This window comes from Erinaceus europaeus, chromosome 17 (assembly GCF_950295315.1).
Source record: "Erinaceus europaeus chromosome 17, mEriEur2.1, whole genome shotgun sequence".
NCBI classification, from domain to species: domain Eukaryota; kingdom Metazoa; phylum Chordata; class Mammalia; order Eulipotyphla; family Erinaceidae; genus Erinaceus; species Erinaceus europaeus.
Genome location: NC_080178.1, coordinates 11,457,684 through 11,475,980, shown reverse-complemented (window position 1 = coordinate 11,475,980; position 18,297 = coordinate 11,457,684). Strand labels below are relative to the sequence as shown.

The following is an 18,297-nucleotide window of genomic DNA, read 5'->3' as shown; positions in this document are numbered from 1 at the left end:
ATCCAATAAAATGGACAAAGTGGCCTCCAGGAGCAGTGGATTCGTAGTGCCCACACCAAGCCCCAGCGATAATCCTGGAGGCCAAAAAATAAGTAAATACAATTAAAAAATAATTTTGGATAGACAAAAATTGAGAGGGAAGGAGGAAAAGGAGAGGGAGAGAACACTGCTCAGGGAAGTATCCCCTACAGGTGGGGACCTGGGATTTGAACCAAGGTACTGGCACTGTAACATGCAAACTAAAGGGTGCGCCACTGCCTGCCCTCCCTTTTATATATCTATTCATGAGAATGAGGGAACCAGAAGAGCACCCTAGCTAGCAATGTGTGATACCGGGGACCGAAGTCCCAACCTCCTGTTTCTGAGGGTTCTTGGCCTGGGCTTCTGTTAGGAATACAATCTCAGCTTTAGAAAAGCACGCCAGATGTGGAGGAGGACCTAGGCTGGGGGTGAGTGTTTTGCAGAAAACTGAGACGTGTTGCACATGTACCAACTACTGTATTTCTGTATTTACTGCAAACCATTAATCTCCCCAATTAAAAAGAAAGAAAGAAAGAAAGAAAGAAAGAAAGAAAGAAAGGAAAAGAAAAAAGCACGCCAGAGTGGGAGCAGAAGGGATCTGGCTTGCCGCCCCCCACCAACGTGGCAGTCCCCGTTCCCGAGGGTCACAAATCATGATGCTGGCGGCATGGCAGGTGCCACTATCAGGTCGCTCGCTGGTGGCTGGATGCCCTGACCTCGGTGTCGGAGAGGGACGCTGCGGGGTGGGCGGGCTGGCCGGCAGCTGTGCCACGTCGCTGCCGGAGACGGCCCCCGAGCCCCAGCTCGCAGCCTCTCCGCCAAGTCGCCTTCCTCTCCTCCGGCGGCCGCGGATTGGCTGCGCCCCGGCCAGGGGGTCCTCACTGCGCAGGCGCCAGTCCTATCGGCGCCCCGCCCCTTTACCACGCCCCTTTCACTCCCCATTCAGCCGCCGTGGGCTCCCAAGTTGTCGTGCGTATCCCTTCTATGCCGTCCTCGCTTTACGGCTGCTGTATCTCTACGGCTCTCTCTACGTCTCCTCCCTTCTCTCCCTGGCGGCGCACTTTGCGGCAGCGCCAAAAGTCCCACCCCCTTTCTCTGCGGAATCACCATGGCGGCTGGGGTAAGTTTGCCGGCTCTGGCCAGCCAGGTTACGGTATCCGACGCCATCCTCTGCCCGAGGAGGGTCGGCCGGCGCCGAACGAGTTCTGGAATCGAGTGGGGGGACAGATCTGGGAACTCGAGACCGTAGTGTTGAGACGTGGGGCTCCCACACCCCGGAGGGGGAACCGAGGCTGGGGGACTCTTCGAGGCCAGAGACGTGGAAGAGTGATGATGGTGGGCGGAGGAGGACAGGAGAAAAGAGCCGCGGGTCCTTTGCCGTCTACGGGCCCGAGACAAGGGTTCGGGGCTCACGGCCCCCGGCCAGATATGGGGTGTAGGCACGTTGACAGAACTTTGGCAGCCGTCTTGGGGGAGCTGGCTGGGAGGGGACGAAAATCTTGGTGGGCCGGCACCTAAGGGCACCCATGGGTGCTCGGGGGAGGGGAGCGCTCCTGGGGGTGGTGCGGTGGCAGGCCAGCAGCTCCCGGCCGGACAGAAGGCTCCGGTGGCGGGGAGCTGATTGCGGGACAGGACGGGGGACCAGGGAGAAAGGGAATCGGGGGCGGGGGGCAGGGGTTGACTTGGCTGCAGGAGGTGCCCTTGGCTGCCGGGGGTTCGGGCCGCGGGGGTGCTGGGGCCCCTGGGGTAGGCAGGCGCGTGGCCAGCCAGCAATGAATGGACGGGGGCCCGGGCGGGAGGGGAGGGAGGGGGCGTGTCGGCGGATGGAGCCTGGGGGAGCTGCAAGTTGTGCATTTCTTGGAGCTGCTGGAGAGGTGGAGAAAGCTGCGGGGGAACACCATCCTTCTCCCCCACCCCACCCCCATTTTTTTTTCTTCTTCTTTTCTCCCAGAAGGTCAAACCTGTCAACAGGCTTTATTTAGCACTCGCTGTGTCTGCCTGGTCTGGGTGTTGAAACCGAGGACTCTGATGACATGGACTTGGTCCAGTGTGTTGGACCAGGCTGGGACTGTTCAGTCATCACAGGGAGGTGGTGACATTGAAGGGGGGACCTTACCACTCTGGATAATGTTTTTTTTTTCTTTCCCTCTCTCTCTCTCCCCATCCCGTTCTTTTCTTTTTAAACCCCACAGACCCTGTACACATACCCTGAAAACTGGAGGGCCTTCAAGGCTCTTATAGCTGCCCAGTACAGCGGGGCCCAGGTCCGTGTGCTCTCCGCACCACCCCACTTCCATTTTGGCCAGACCAACCGCACCCCTGAATTTCTCCGTAAATTTCCGGCCGGCAAGGTGAGTGAAGAAGTGGAGAGGGGAGAAGTGGAGGGTCTGGAGAACTCAAGAAGTCATGAGGCCTGGCGGGATGGCCTAGTGGTTATGCAAAAAGACTGGTCCTTGAGGCAGCAGAAGTGCCAGGTTCGAGCCCCAGCACTACCATAAAGCCAGAGCTGAGCAGTACTGTGGCTGGAAAAGAGAGTTAGCCTTCATCTTGAAAAGGGAACATCTGTTTAACCTCCATGTTCCAGTACCTGTTATTTCCTACCCCCTCTCCATAGTTCAAGGATTTAAACATAAGCTTGTGTTTTGAGATGTCAATTGCTGTTTCATATATAGCTAGAAAGGCTAGTGATACTAACTAAAATGGCTTTCTGTTTTAACCAATGCAAATATATCATGTATCTGCTGAGAGCAGGATTCTTGCCCCTAGGGGCTTACAAAGATAGCTAACCTTGCTCAGGGTAGGAAAAACCCAGTGCTGAGCGAGCACACGGCACCAGAATGCTTCGATGTTAGAGACACAGACAGGACTTGATCTCTGACCATCTACTTGTTCGAATTATTTTCCTGCCAAGGAAGAATGGCATCTGAATCTTTTAGGCTTCTTAGATGTTAGGAGTTCAGATTGCAAGGGCGACCAACATTTGAATAGTTTTTGGTTTCTGAGTTGTAGATCGTATGAGTGACCAGTGTGGTTTAGCTGGTGTTACCAACCTCGTATGACAGTTGTTCTGAAACAGTTCAGACCCTGGGCTTGGGCTACTGAGACACAGCTGTGTTGCTTAGGAGGGTTTTGTCCCCAGGTTCCAGCGTTTGAGGGTGACGATGGATTCTGTGTGTTTGAGAGCAACGCCATTGCCTACTATGGTAAAGCTCAATGGGGAATGGGAGGAGGGAGGCTGGGGTTGTGGCTAAGGGTGGGAATAAGGGCGCATGGGAGGGAGCTGGATTGGACAAGGAGAGGAACTGTCGTGGGTGAGTGTTGGCGTGCCCCCAGAGTTGTGACCTTCTTGTTCCTCTGCAGTGAGCAATGAGGAGCTGCGGGGAAGTACTCCAGAGGCAGCAGCCCAGGTAGTGCAGTGGGTGAGCTTTGCGGATAGCGACATCGTGCCCCCGGCCAGTACCTGGGTGTTCCCCACCTTGGGTATCATGCACCACAACAAGCAGGTGAGCTTTCAAGGGTTGTAGGGGGAGAGGGAAAAATGTGGGTCATGAGAGAAACTTATTTTGGGAGTGTTAAGTTTGGAGCCCTAGGCTATCAGTCAGGCCCAGTGGAGGGACTGTCTATCCTGAGTGGCCAGAGGAGAGATTTGTGTTGTGGGGAAGTGGTCAGGCCAGGGGACCGCTAAGCTTCCTTCTAAAATCCAAAGATTGAAGTTACTCGGGTTTTGTGGGTTTTTCCCCTGCTTGTGTTAGTGATGAAACTTTTTAAAAAGTAGCCAGAGGGGAGTCAGGCGTAGTTGGGTGGGGGTGGTGGTAGCACAGTGGGTTAAGCGCAAGGACCAACCTAAGGATCCTGGTTCCAGCCCTCAGCTCCCCACCTGCAGGGGAGTCGCTTCACAGGCCGTGAAGCAGGTCTGCAGGTGTCTGTCTTTCTCTCTCCCTCTCTGTCTTCTCACCATTTCTCTCTGTCCTAACAATGATGACATCAATAACAACAATAAAAAACAAGGGGAACAAGAGGGAAAAATAAATAAAATGATTTTTAAAAAGTAGCTAGAGACAGTGGGGGATGATTGCACCAGGAGGGAAATTTTAACAGGGAGAGAGAGCTTCACTGACAAGCTTGAACATTTTAAATCAACAGGCCACAGAAAATGCAAAGGAGGAGGTGAAGCGAATTTTGGGACTGCTGGACGCCCACTTGAAGACAAGGACATTCCTGGTGGGCGAGCGAGTGACACTGGCTGACATCACAGTCGTCTGCACCTTGTTGTGGCTCTATAAGCAGGTGGGGTTTTTTTAAAAAAATTTTTTATCTTTATCTTTATTTTATAGAGGTAGCAAGAAATTGAGAGGAAAGGGGATATGTAGAGAGACACCTGCAGCACTGCTTCACCACTTGTGAAGCTTTCCCCCTGCAGGTGACGACTGGGGGCTTGAACCCGGGTCCTTGCACATTGTAACATGTGCGCTCAACCAGGTGCGCCACCACCAGCCCCCCCCCCTTTTTTTTTTTTTTTTTTTTTAATGAGCAAGCTTGAGATAGCTTCATAACATTGCTCCACCATCCATGGAACTCCCTTTCTGTTTATTGTCTTTGTTGCCCTGGTGTGGTGTAAGGGATTGAGCCCGGAGGCTCGTGTGGAAGGTGTGTGTTCTGTTGCTGTTCCACCGCCCTGGCTCCAACAGGTGAAGTTTCTTGAGTCAGGATGGTAGGGGTAGGTGGAGACTGGAGCTGACAGGTCTTCCCGGTCTGCTGAGGCTCTGGATGCGGAGAGGAACGCCAGCGAGACCTGGGGAACCTTAGGGCTGAATACCACTGCTTTCCCACTTCCCGAGAGCTGCGGCAATGTTCTTGCCTTCATGTCTGTGTGACTGCTAAGAAGTGTAGTTTGTGTTCCTCTGTCTTGGGGGGAGTCCTGTTTACTTGTACAGAGTTAGGGCGATAGCTTCAACATGGAGCCCTGTCAGGCAGAACTAGGGTTTGTCGACAGCTTCCTTGCTTAGTAGCTGTAGGTTGTAAGGGATATGCGTAAGAACCGCTGTGTTCCTGCTTTTCTTCCGTAAGCTAGCCAGTGAGGCAGTGGTGGCTACTGTGAAGTTACTTACTGTTCAGGATTTGCTGCCAGCTGGGCCTGAGCTCTTGAACTGAAGCCGCTCCAGAGTGGTTCTTCTTCTAGCGTTTGCCCTTCTTTCGTAGCCAGTCAACAGCGTCAGGTTGAGCCTGATGTCAAGTTTCGAGACCTCCTTTGATTCTGGAGAGGTGGCAGTCGTTGACTATGTGGGTCATAGTCTGTCTGTAGCCGCAGGGGCAGTTCGGGTCGTCTCTGGCTCCCCAGCGATGGAACATAGCAGCGCACCGGCCATGGCCTGTTCGATAGCGATGGAGGAGGGCCAATCATAACGTGCTAGGTCAAAGCCGGGTTGACGCTTGCAGGGGTCTGTGATGAGGTGTTTGTTCTTGACCTCAGCTGACTGCCAACTCTGTTTCCAAGAGACTGGAACAGAGAAGTTCAGTGTAGGCGTAGGGGACCAGATTGGGTGACGAGACGTCAAGCGTTGGACAGGGTGGGCGAAGATATCCGCGTATATTGGCAGGTCCGGTCGAGCGTAGACGTGGGAAATGAACTTAGATGATGTCGCATCCCGACGAATATCTGGCGGGGCGATGTTGCTAAGAACTGGCAGCCATGGAACCGGGGTGGAACGGATGGTTCCAGAAATTATCCAGAGTGGTGATGTGACATAGCAAAGGAGAAAGTACCGGTCTTCACAAAGACTGGCTTATCCTTTGCTAGGTGCTTAGAAATGGAGCCTCCCCAAAACTTGCCACTGTCACATGGCAGAGTCAAACCTTGGACCCAAGAACTATAGAAGCAGTTTTGTACAACAGGACTGACAGCTGTGTTATGTCTCTTTCCTTCTGAACTTGGCAGACTAGAAAGTGGTGTTGAATTCTCACGAAACTCAATATAATTGAAAGGGCTGTCAATGATTTTGAAGCAGACTGTTGCTGTTGAATACTCACTGAAGTTTGTTGATGTTGATAGCTTTTGATTTCCTTATTTGGCAAAGTGAGTACTTGCTAAGCCTGGTCCTTTTTAACAGGATATCAGCATTACTCCATCCTGTGTAGTGTCCGGATGGAGCTTAGAACCTCATATGCGCAAACCCTCTTACCACTGTGGGCTCTCCCACTGCCACCCCAGGCCTTTCACTTTGGTTTTAGTTGAGAGAGACCAAAACACTGATCAGCTCCGGCATATGTGGCGTCTCAGGTCAGACCACTGAACCACCTCCCTGGCCCCAACTTTAAAAAAGTTGTGGTCCAGAAAGTCATGCAGTGAGTAGAGTGCAGGGCCACCATGTATGAGGTCCTGAGTTAGGTCCCTCTGGTTCTTGCCCTACTCCTCTTTCTCTCAAGTTTTTACTGTTATTATTTTTTTTAATATTTACTATTGGATAGACAGATACTGAGAGAGGGGAGGTTGAGGGGGAGAGAGACAGACACCTGCAGCACTGCTTCACTACTCATGAAGCTTTCCCCCTGTAGGTGGGGTCCAGGGGCTTGAACCTGTGTCCTCATGCATTAGGATGTGCACTTAACCAGGTGTGCCACTGCCTGGCCCCCTCCTCCTTTGCCTCACTGATACAAGTTCATAAATATTAGAACTACAGATATCAACTATAAAAGAAGCCAAGCAGGGAGTTGGGCAGGAGCACAGTTAAGCGCATGAGGCGCAAAGCTCAAGGACTGACCGGCAGAAGAATCCCGGTTTGAGCCCCTGGCTCCCCACCTGCAGGGGTACAGTAGCTTCACAAGCGGTGAAGCAAGTCTGCAGGTGTCTTTCTCCCCCTTTCTGTCTTCCCCTCCTCTCCATTTCTCTCTGTCCTATCCAACAATAACGACAGCAATAACAATAATAACTACAACAAGGGCAACAAAAGGGAATAAATAAATATTTTTTAAAAAATGAAGCCAAGCACTATAAGTATTGGTCATCACTGAGTTTTAGGGGCCTTTTTAGACAGAAAGTGGGTGGGGAGAGACACTCCAGTGACAGAGTACTCTGGTGATGATGTCCTTAGGGCTCGAACCTGAGCTGAGCAAAGCTGTACCTTCCCAGGTCCTCTGTCTCCTCAGCCCCTTTGCAGGTGTTGTTTGTTGTTTGCTTGTTTTTGAAAGTAGTCATATTCCTACACAGACTTCACAGTAAATGGAGTTTATTAAACTGGACTCAACTGCAGAACAGAGGTTAAGAAGGTAAATGGGTAGGAACCTTCCAGGGCAATATGGTGGCCTAGCGACTGCTGTATGGGTTGACAGGAGAGCAGCTTTGGGGGGGAATGAGCAAGAAGCTTGGCTCAGCGGGTAGAAAATAGCCTGGGGTATGGCTCAGCCCACCAGGACCTGAAGCATTTGTCACCAGGAATCTTGATGAAAGGGAAACTGATCTGGAAACCGCCAGAGGGAGACAGGCATTGTTTTGCTTCTCTGAGAGAGAAGAGGAAGATAGGAAGGTGTATGGGGTAAAAGGAAAGGGAGTGGAGACGGGAAAAGGAGGGATATATATATAATCAGCCCGTATTGCTGTGCTTGGGAGAACTACTGAAGTTTCCAGTGGAGGGGATAGGACGCAGAACACTGGTGGCGGAAACTGCATGGAATTACACCCGTTAGCTTACAATTTTTTTTCCGCACTTGTTGCCCTTGTTCTTATTGTTGCCCTTGCTGTTATTGGATAATACCGAGAGGAGAGGAAGACGGGGGAGAGAGACAGAAACCTGCTCCACTGCTTGTGAAGCCACCACCCTGCAGGTGGGGAGCCAGGGGCTCTAACTGGGATCCTTAAGCTGGTCCTTGCGCTGTGAGTGCTTAACCCGCTGCGCTATCGCCCGACCCCTTTATCTCACAATTTTGTAAGTCAGTATTAAGTCACTAAGAAGAGAACAGAGCCTGCAAGTGTGAGACACCACAGGTGCCAGAACCCTGCTCAGCTCTGGTTTATAGTGGTGCTTGGGATTGAACCGGGAACCTCCGAGCCTCAGGCATGAAAGTCTTGCAGAACCACTATGCTGTCTCCCCCAACTCCTCCCCCCTTTTAAGATTTTATTTATTTATTAGTGAGAACGACAGGAGAGAGAAAGAACCAGACATCACTCCGGTACATGTGCTGCCGGGGATTGAACTCAGGACCAGTACTCTGGTGTCTCTTTTCATTAAAATAAATACTAAAAAAATTGGAATCAGCAAAGAATAAAAGATAAAGGAACTTAAAAGTGAATCTTGCTGGGTGTCGGGCAGTAATGCAGCAGGCTAAGCTTACATGGTGCAAAGCACAAGGACCAGCATGAGGATCCCGGTTTGAGCCCCCGGCTCCCCACCTGCAGGGGGGTCACTGCACAAGCGGTGAAGCAGGTCTGCAGGTGTCTTTCCCCCTCTCTGTCTTCCCCTCCTCTTTCCATTTCTTTCTGTCCAATCCAACAACAACAACATCAATAACAATAATAACTACAACAATAAAAAACAAGGGCAACAAAAGGCGGGGGAAAGCAAAATTAAAAAAAAAAGGATGGTGGTCCGGGAGGTGGCGCAGTGATAAAGCTTTGGACTCTCAAGCAGGAGGTCCTGAGTTCGATCCCCGGCAGCACATGTGCCAGAGTGATGTCTGGTTCTTTCTCTTCTCCTATCTCATTAATAAATAAATAAAATCATTTTTTTAAAAAAGGATCTTAATCACTCTTAAAAGCCTTTCCCTCCACTGACCTTGCTTTCTTCTTGACAGGTCTTGGAACCTTCCTTCCGCCAGGCCTTTCCCAATACCAACCGCTGGTTCCTCACCTGCATTAATCAGCCTCAATTCCGGGCTATCTTGGGAGAGGTGAAACTCTGTGAGAAGATGGCTCAGTTTGACGGTAAGTTGGAGGAGATGGAGTGAGTGTGTGTGTCCAAGCGGTTCAGGGCTGCTTTAACAAGAAGATTCATTTTAATGAGGGGGGGGAGAAAACCAAAGTGTCACTCTGGGACATGTGATGCCAGGGGTAGAACTTGGGACCTCATGCTTGTGAGTCTAATTTCTATCCGCTGTGCCACTCCCCAGGCTGCATAGTTTCTTTACTTTGAAAATATTTCATTTATGGCTGTAGAGATGGCATGATGATTAGGCACTCGACTCACATGCCCGAGGCCCTTAGGGTCAGTCCCCAGCACCACCACGAGCCTGAGCTGAGCAGTGCAGTGGTTGATGGTGATGGTGGAGGAGGACCAGCAAGGTAGCTCACCCAGACGGTGTGTCTGCTTTGTCACACACTGACCCGTTTTGGAGTCTGGCTTCCGCAGCACTGGGGGAAGCTTTTGTGCTGTCGTGCCTTTCGCTCTTTATCTGTAGAAAAGGCAGTTTGGGTTGGCAATGACAAATTGCTCCTCTGTTAGCGAGAAAGAGGCAACATCACTGCTGCCACAGGGGACACCGGGGATCGGACTTGAGCTGCTGCCTACGTGTCTCGTCGCCACCTCCAGAGCCGCTGGAACATGTGTTCACATACTTGCCCCTCATCTGGCTTGGGTTACTCAGTTGAGATGATGCGCATGTGCGTGTGGCTCAGTGCTGTGGTCTTGCACAGAGGCCCCGGTGAACAGCCGGAGAGTCGAGCCGAGGCTCCCCGGAGGCTCCTCGGCCAGCCGTCAGTCTGCCACTTTCCCACCCTTTGCTACTTGCTGTCTGGTTTTGGAGGCACATGGAAAAGGAACAGGACGTTGACTTTTCTTCTTTTACGTCAGCTAAAAAGTTTGCTGAGAGCCAACCTAAAAAGGATACCCCACGGAAGGAGAAAGGTTCCCGGGAGGAGAAGCAAAAGCCCCAGGCTGAGCGGAAAGAAGAGAAAAAGGCCGCTGCTGCCCCTCCTCCCGAGGAGGAGATGGACGAGTGTGAACAGGCACTGGCTGCGGAGCCCAAGGCCAAGGACCCCTTCGCACACCTCCCCAAGAGGTAAGGAAAGTGGAACCCTGTTCTCGCCTGTCTGGGGTCCCTCTTACACTCGAGGGTCTAGAACTTCAGCAACTTCCTGACTTTCTCGGGCATTGGGTGCTTTTTGACAGCGTGGGGGACCGGCCAGGGCCTCATATGTGTGAAACGGCTCTACTACTGGTCCTCAGCCCTGGCCAAGAAGTGCGTGAGTTTCGAAAGGAGAAAGTGGAGTACAAATGGGCCTGCTGCTTGGAAGATCAAAACTCTTCTAGTGAAATCCGCCAGGACTGGGTCGGGTGTGGTGGCAATATGGACTTTGGGGGGGCTGCTGAGATTTGTGGGGAGGAAGGTGGTGCAGAGCCTAGAAGCATCTGGCACCACAGTAGTAACAGACTGGAAAAGTTGTTTGTTGACAGAAAAGATGTCTGACTCACTATAAAATTGTGTGTATGTATGTATGTATGTTCGTCCTTCCAAGAATGGAGTAGACAGCACAGTCATCTCTTTGCAGTAAATGTAAGGGTTTGGGGAGACAGTACAGTAAAAGTGCCCCCCAAGTACTTACCTAGTTTTGCCCTCAACCCCCCCCTCCCCCCAAGAGCATTGTTCGGCTCTGGTTCGTGGTGCAGGGGATTGAACCTGGAACCTTCTTCAGAGCCCTGGGATGTCTTTTCCACGGTTCTGTTTTCCTCTCCCTCTTCCCTGCCATCCCCACAACCAGCCATCCTTTCACTGGTTTTGTTTAGGGGTTCAGGACATGGTGACTGTACTGAACGTGTGCTTCTTTCCCATTGGGGGGTGACTTGGAAGCAAGTTGAGAGTGCATTCCCGGGCACTTCTTACAAGATCCAGAACATCCTGGACGATGTGGCTGCTCTTGAAACAATGTGCTTTAGAAAGAAAGGAAGGAAGTGGCTGGGGTGGTGCTCGGTGGTACAGCACCAGGCTTGTGTGCATGGGGTTCTGAGTTCAATCCTGCACAAGCCAGAGAAATGCTGTTCTTTCTAATTCGTAAAAAAGGAAAACATAAAAGAACCAGAACACCGCTGTTACAGTGTGCAAGGACCCAGGTTCAAGCCCTTGGTCCCCACCTTTAAGAGGAAAGCTTTACAAATGGTGAGACAGGTCTTCAGGTGTGTCTCTTTCTTTTCCTATCTCCCCCTCTCTCAGTTTTTCTCTAATAATAAAAAGAGATTGAGATACCTGTAGCATTGCTTCACCACTACATGTGGGCATCAAGGGCTTTGAACTCAGGTCCTTTATTAGTGATTTAATAGTGACTGACAAGATTGTGGGACAGGAGGGGGTACAATTTCATACAGTTCCCAGCACCAGAGTTCTGTAACTCCTGGAGTCCATTGGAAGTTGACCTATTCTTGAGAGCTTGTTTGGAGGTTCTAGCAGGGGAGCGCAGCTACTCGTATACCCTTGACCGTCCTTCGGTCCGTCCAGTAATGACGGCCTCTGTCCTCTTCAACCAAGCAGCTTTGGGAGGAGCGGTGAGGGAGGAAGGGGACACCCACCTAGCCAGCCAGATCAGCCAAATGAACCCTGGCAATCAATGGAGTGACAGATGGTTGCAGCCAGATTGCCCTCACATCCAAGTTTCCCTATTTTTTTTTTTTTTAAGAAATGGTTTTTTAATTTTTTTATTTATTCCCTTTTGTTGCCCTTGTTTTATTGTTGTAGTTATTATTGTTGTCATTGTTGGATAGGACAGAGAGAAATGGGGAGAGATGGGGAAGACAGAGAGGAGGAGAGAAAGATAGACACCTGCAGACCTGCTTCACCGCCTGTGAAGCGACTCCCCTGCAGGTGGGGAGCCGGGGTTCGAACCGGGATCCTTAGGCCGGTCCTTGTGCTTTGCGCCACCTGCGCTTAACCCACTGCGCTACAGCCCGACTCCCCAAGTTTCCCTATTCTTTATCCCTCTGTGAGTATGGACCAAAGATCTTTATGGGGACCGGGAGGTCTGGCTTCTGTAATTGCTTCCCTGCTGGACATGGGCATTGGCAGGTGAATCTATGCCCCCAGCTTCTTTTTCTCTTTTCCCTAGAGGGGCAGGGCTCTGGAGAGGTGGGGTTCCAGGACACATTGGTGAGGTCGTCTGTCCAGAGAAGTCAGGCTGGTGTCATGATAGCATCTGCAACTTGGTGGCTGAAAAGCATTAAGATAGAAAGCAGAACAAATTGTTTAATAATCAGGAACCTAAAGGTAAGAGTGTAGCAGATGAGATTTGGGTCTTCTGTTGGAAGGAGCTAGGAAGTCTATTTTAGCTGTATTCCAAAGGGCCCATGAGTTTGCTCATTTATGCTAAGAGTCCAACAGCTAACATGCAGGTAGGCTAAAAGAGTTGTCTGGGAAGATGGTGTCAGAGTTGAGAATAGGACTAGAAAGGGCCGTCATTGAAGTATGCCAGTCTCCTGCCCTTATCTAGATTTTGTAGTATTTATTTATTTGTAAGAACTACCACTTCTTACATTTGGCTTTTTAATTTTTGCCTCCAGGGTTATTACTGGGGCTCGGTGCCTGCACTATCAATCCACTGCTCCTGGAGGCCATTTTTTCCTATTCCGTTGCCCTTGTAGTTGTTACAGCTGATATTGTTGGATAGGACAGAGAGAAATGAAGAGAGGAGGGGAAGACAGAGAGGAGAGACACCTGCAGACCTGCTTCACTGGGTACACCACAGCACCAGAACTGTCCCCGGCACCATAGTGCCCTCCGATGCAGGGACTCAAGTCCGAGCCACACTCATGCCTGGGGAGCTCCTCTGGCCCTGGCTGAGATTCTTAAAGCTTCTCAAATGAGGTCTGCCATTTGTGAAGGCAGGCACCTGGCACATAATAAGGTTGAAAGGTGAGAGTAGATAGCATAATGGTTAGGCAAAGGCTCTTGCCTGAGGCTCCACAAAGTTGTAGTTTCAAGCTCCTGCATCACTATCAGCCAGAGCCGGGCGGTAGCACAGCGGGCTAAGTGCAGGTGGTGCAAAGCGCAAGGACTGGCATAAGGATCTGGGTTCGAGCTTCCGGCTCCCCACATGGCAGGGAAGTCTCTTCACAAGCGGTGAAGCAGGTCTGCAGGTGTCTTTTATCTTTTTCTCTCCCTCTGTCTTCCCCTCCTCTCTCCATTTCTCTGTGTCCTGTCCAACAACGGCGATATCAATAACATCAACAAGAAAACAACAAGGGCAACAAAAGTGAATAAATAAATATTTAAAGAGAGAGACAGAGAGAGAGAAAAGACAAGCTCTGGGGCCAGAAAGGTAGAAGCTCACTGGGTAGTGTGTGCTTTGCTGTGTGTTTGTGTCCCAGGTTGGAACCTGGGTACCGTGTGAGGGCACTGTGCACTGGAGCACACTAGCGTTGTAGCTCCCTCTGTCTGAATAAAGAAGTCAGCCTGGGGCTGGGAAACAGCATTGTGGTTCTACAGAAAGACTCATCCGCAGCACCGCCATGAATCAGCTGGTGCGCAGTACTCTGGTCTCTGTATCTTTCTCTGTACCTCATTAAAATGAATAAAATATTTAGCAGTCAGTCTGGGGCTAGTAAAGCTCCCTCCAGTCTTCTGTAACAAAAGACTCTGCTGCATTGTAACTTGGCACTGAGTTAGACCACTTTACCATCTCTAAAGGGAAGAGGTAACACCTTTCGATAAGTTTTTTTAAATTCTTTGTTGGATAGACAGTCAAAAGTGGAGAGGATGGGAGAGGTAGAGAGAGACAAGCAGCACTGCTTCACCACTTGCAAAGCTTTCCCCCTGTAGGTGGGGACAGGGGGCTCGAACCTGGGTCCTTGTGCATTGTAACATGTGCGCTCAGCCAGGTGCGCCACCACCCAGCTTCAGGGTAACACCTTCTAACTCTAGACTTTGCTGTAAAGTGATGAAATGCATGATAGACTTGTCATTATTTAGGCTGATGAGTCATTTTACAACCCAGCATTCATTGGGAGGGCCAACAGATTTATGGCACACACAGATTGTGAAGCCATTCAAACACTGTCGAAAATTTCTCTAGCGTGTCTAGTTTGTATTAAAAGAACAGATTGTGAAAAACTATTTACATAGTCCATGGAAAATCCCATTGGGGAATACAAAAAAAAACATTGGTTTTCTGGTTTGCTGACATTGTGGGTAGTTTCTTTCAACCTGCATGCCTCTTAATAGTTAGGAAGAAAGAACTATCAGTCCCTCCTATAAGGGAGGATCCTCTCCTACTGACACTGCAAGAGAAATTGAACCCCAGGGGCATTTGAGCATCTGAGCTTGTTTCTGGGTAAAGTGACTGAGGGACGTGGGGGTGAGGCCTTTTGCCGATTGGTGCTTCCATTCCCCTCATAGTGTATGTCCTGGAGAGGTCCGTGTGGTAGGGGAAGCTAGTGGTAGGGGAAGCTAGTGGTAGGGGAAGCTAGTGGTAGGGGAAGCTAGTGGTAGGGGAAGCTAGTGGTAGGGGAAGCTAGTGGTAGGGGAAGCTAAGCATACGGAATTGGGTTTGGAAGGGGGCAGAAAAGGAGTTGACGACACCTGGCATCTCCACTAGGGGGCAGCAGCTGGCTGCCTGTCCAGCCCCCGAGCTACCAAGTTCCTTGGGCTCCTGTTTCAGCCCCTTCAACTCCTTCAGCTCTCCTGCAGGAGCCAGGCATATCTGCCAGTACAGTACCTGCCATCTTTAAGCCAGCATATTTTAAGTGAAAGTACCCTTAGAGTCATTTCTTTTTCATCTTTTTTTTTTTTAATTTATTGGGGGAGTCGGGCGGTTAAGCGCAGGTGGTGCAAAGTGCAAGGACGGGCGTAAGGATCCCGGTTCGAGCCCCCGGCTCCCCACCTGCAGGGAGTCGCTTCACAGGCGGTGAAGCAGGTCTGCAGGTGTCAGTCTTTCTCTCCTCCTCTCTCCATCTCTCTGTCCTATCCAATGACGACATCAATAAAACAAGGACAACAAAAGGGAATAAAATGAAAAAGAAAAAGTAATATTTAAAATATATATATATTATTATTGAGAGGGATAGGAGAAAGAACCAGACATCTTTCTGGTACATGTGCTGCCAGGGATTGAACTCAGGACTTCATGCTTGAGAATCCAATACTTTATCCACTATGCTGCCTCCCGGACCACTTCTTTTTATCTTTTTAGTCTTTTTTTTTACTGCCACTGGGGCTGGGTGCCAGCACAACAAACCCATTGCTCCCAGCAGCCAGTTTTTGTTGTTGTTTGCTTTTTTTTTTCTTTCTATTTTATTCGATAGGATAGAGAGAAATTGAGAGGTGCCGGGGGCGGGGGCGGGGGAGGGAGGGAAAGAGACTCCTGTCGACCTGCCGAATCACCTGCTGAATCGCTCACGGAGCTTCCCCCCATAGGTGGGGAGTGGGAGCTTAAACGCGGGTCCTTGCAGAGTCTCGCGGCCCGACCGTTGCTGTCTCCAGTAGGGTCTTCCCCGCATTGACCTCCCTATTTCCTCCACTCAGTACCTTTGTGATGGACGAATTCAAGCGCAAGTACTCCAACGAGGACACTCTGACTGTGGCGCTGCCCTATTTCTGGGAGCACTTTGACAAGGACGGTTGGTCCCTGTGGTACTCTGAGTACCGCTTCCCTGAAGAGCTCACCCAGACCTTCATGAGCTGCAACCTCATCACTGGTGAGGAGCTGGCGGCGGGGCGGGCAGGGCCGGAGGCGAAGTGACCCCCAGAGGCTGACCGTTCTCCTCTGTGCTCCCTTCAGGAATGTTCCAGCGGTTGGACAAGCTGAGGAAGAACGCCTTTGCCAGTGTCGTCCTCTTTGGAACCAACAACAGCAGCTCCATTTCTGGAATCTGGGTCTTCCGAGGCCAAGAGCTGGCCTTTCCGGTGAGGAAGGTGTAGGGGAGGGGTCTGCTTGGAGGGTGGGGGGGCGGAGGTAGGGGGTGCACACTCCCACTCCTGGCCCCCCCCTTGTAGGAGGATTCAAGGAACAATGTGTACAGGGTGGAGTCATTCACAGGACTGCTGGGCTCTGACTGCTTGTCTGAGCTGGAAATAAGTGTCCCCTAATCTGACCGCGTGCTTCTTATCTGGCTTTTCCTCCCAGCTAAGCCCGGACTGGCAGGTGGACTATGAGTCATACACATGGCGGAAGCTGGATCCCGGCAGTGAGGAGACCCAGACGCTGGTACGAGAGTACTTTTCCTGGGAGGGGGCCTTCCAGCATGTGGGCAAAGCCTTCAATCAGGGCAAGATCTTCAAGTGAACATCCATCGTCTCGCCGCCTGCACCTGCCCTGCAGGGAGATGGGGGTTATTAAAGGAAACTGAACATTGAACCGTTTCCTGTCCTGCCTCCTTTGTGAGGGGCGACTTCTTCACAGGGGAGTAGATAGGCTAAAGAGGGGCTTTTCTGTGCTGCAGTACCTCCACTCGAGGAAAGACGCCTTCAGAAGAACAGAAATACAGGCTTCACCTCAGACATGATGTCTCTCACCTCCCGTGAGCACTGTCTTCTGTTGCGCTGTCCGAAGCGTCATGACATGTTTTTCTGTTTCTCTGCAAAACAGTGTCATGGTTTTTCCAACAGCCCGGTAGTTGGGACAGGTTGGAAGCAGTTAGGTGGCTTGGGGCTTTGTACCCTATTAGGAACCAGACAGACCTTCCTCCTGGGGAGAGAAAGCCAGCTAATGATGGCAAGACCTAACAGAACCAGCGTGCAGACGGACTGTACCTGGTAACCCACACCGAGTTCCTGTGAGGTTGGCATTGTGGGTGAAATACATCAAAAAGCCTGGAGACCGGGCACAGATGACTCAGAACAAACGCAGGCCACTTGGCCCTAACCTGGGTGTAGACCATCCCTGGGTACCTACTTTTTTTTTTTTCCTTCTTCAGAGATTTGTTCAGGGAGGAGGAGAGAGAACCAGAGCTCCCTTCCCGCATGTATGATGCTGGGGACTGAACTTGGGGCTCATGCTTGAGGGTCCAGTGCGGTTCAGGTACTACAAACCCATTGCTCCTTGATGGCCGTATTTTCCTTTTTTTCCCTCTTATTTCACAGGACAGAAATTGACTGAGAGGGGAAGGGCATAGAGAAGAAGGATAACTGCAGGGCCAAGTGGAAGCACATACATTATGTGCAAGGACCCAGGTTCAAGCCCTTGGTTCCCACCTGCAGGGGGAAGCTTCCTGAGTGGTGAAACAGCAGCAGGAGTTTTGTCTCTCTCTCTAGCACCCCCTCCTTGGTCAATTTCTTATCTCCTGTCTCCCTCTCTAGCACCCCCTCTGTCAGTTTCTCAGTGTCTCCTGTCTATAAAGTGTCAAACGGAGTCAGGTGGTAGGTAGCGCAGTGGGTTAAGCACACATGGCGCAGTGTAAGGACCGCCTTAAGGATCCCGGTTCGAGGCCCCGCCCGGCTCCCCACCTGCAGGAGAGTCACTTCATAGGTGGTGAAGCAGGTCTGCAGGTGTCTATCTTTCCCCTTCTCTGTATTCCCTTCCTCTCTCCATTTCTCTCTGTCCAATCCAGCAATGACAACATCAGTAACTACAACAATAAAACAAGGACAACAAAAGGGAATAAATAAGTAAATAAATATAAAAAAAATGTTGAACAGTCGTAACTGTTTAATAGGAATGCAATAACCAGCGGTTATTGTCCTTTATTAGGGGTGGGATGCTGGAGATCGAACTTGGGGCCTCATAGTACAAGGCACTTGCTTTAACCACTGCTACGTTGTTTCCCTGGACTTTATTTTTTATTTTTATTTTTTTAAATATTCTCTTTTGTTGCCCTTGTTTTATTGTAGTTATTGTTACTGATGTTGGATAGAAATGTAGAAGGGGGAAGACGGGGGGGGGGAGAAAGACACCTGCAGGTCTGAGAAGCGACAGGTGGGGGGGCTTTATTTAATACAATGAAATTTTTAAAAATAACTTTAGGTGGTCTGGGAGGTGGCGTAGTGGATAAAGCGTTGGATTCTCAACCATGAGGTCCTGAGTTCAATCCCTGGCAGCACATGTACCAGAGTGATGTCTGGTTCTTTTTCTCCACCTGTCTTTCTTATTAGTAAATAAATAAATCCTTTAAAAAAATAAATAACTTTGGGAGGCAGGTTAAGCGCAGGTGGCGCTAAGCACAAGGACCCGCATAAGGATCCTGGTTCAAGCCCCGGCTCCCCACCTGCAGGGGGTCGCTTCACAAGCGGTGAAACAGGTCTGCAGGTGTCTAGCTTTCTCTCCCTCTCTCTGTCTTCCCCCTCCCCTCTCCATTTCTCTCTGTCCTATCCAACAACGACGACAATAATAACTACAACAATAAAACAACAAGGGCAACAAAAGGGAATAA

General features: G+C 50.6%; 1 protein-coding gene across 1 annotated transcript; it reads left to right on the top strand.

The window, feature by feature from the left end:
* Positions 1-998: 998 nt before the first annotated feature.
* EEF1G (eukaryotic translation elongation factor 1 gamma) lies at positions 999-16,286 on the top strand. The gene is made up of 10 exons (XM_007526337.2): positions 999-1,141; positions 2,214-2,372; positions 3,161-3,224; positions 3,382-3,524; positions 4,165-4,308; positions 8,807-8,936; positions 9,802-10,009; positions 15,455-15,627; positions 15,711-15,835; positions 16,056-16,286. Exons 1-10 carry the CDS (start codon positions 1,130-1,132, stop codon positions 16,212-16,214), a joined length of 1,317 nt encoding a protein of 438 aa, XP_007526399.1. The 5' UTR covers positions 999-1,129; the 3' UTR covers positions 16,215-16,286.
* The last annotated feature ends 2,011 nt before the right edge of the window (positions 16,287-18,297 follow it).

Excerpts from the sequence above, each read along its gene's own strand:
- EEF1G (XM_007526337.2), top strand. Across the intron at positions 2,373-3,160 it reads GTAAATTTCCGGCCGGCAAG|GTTCCAGCGTTTGAGGGTGA; the intron begins GTGAGTGAAGAA and ends TTTTGTCCCCAG. Across the intron at positions 3,525-4,164 it reads TCATGCACCACAACAAGCAG|GCCACAGAAAATGCAAAGGA; the intron begins GTGAGCTTTCAA and ends TTAAATCAACAG.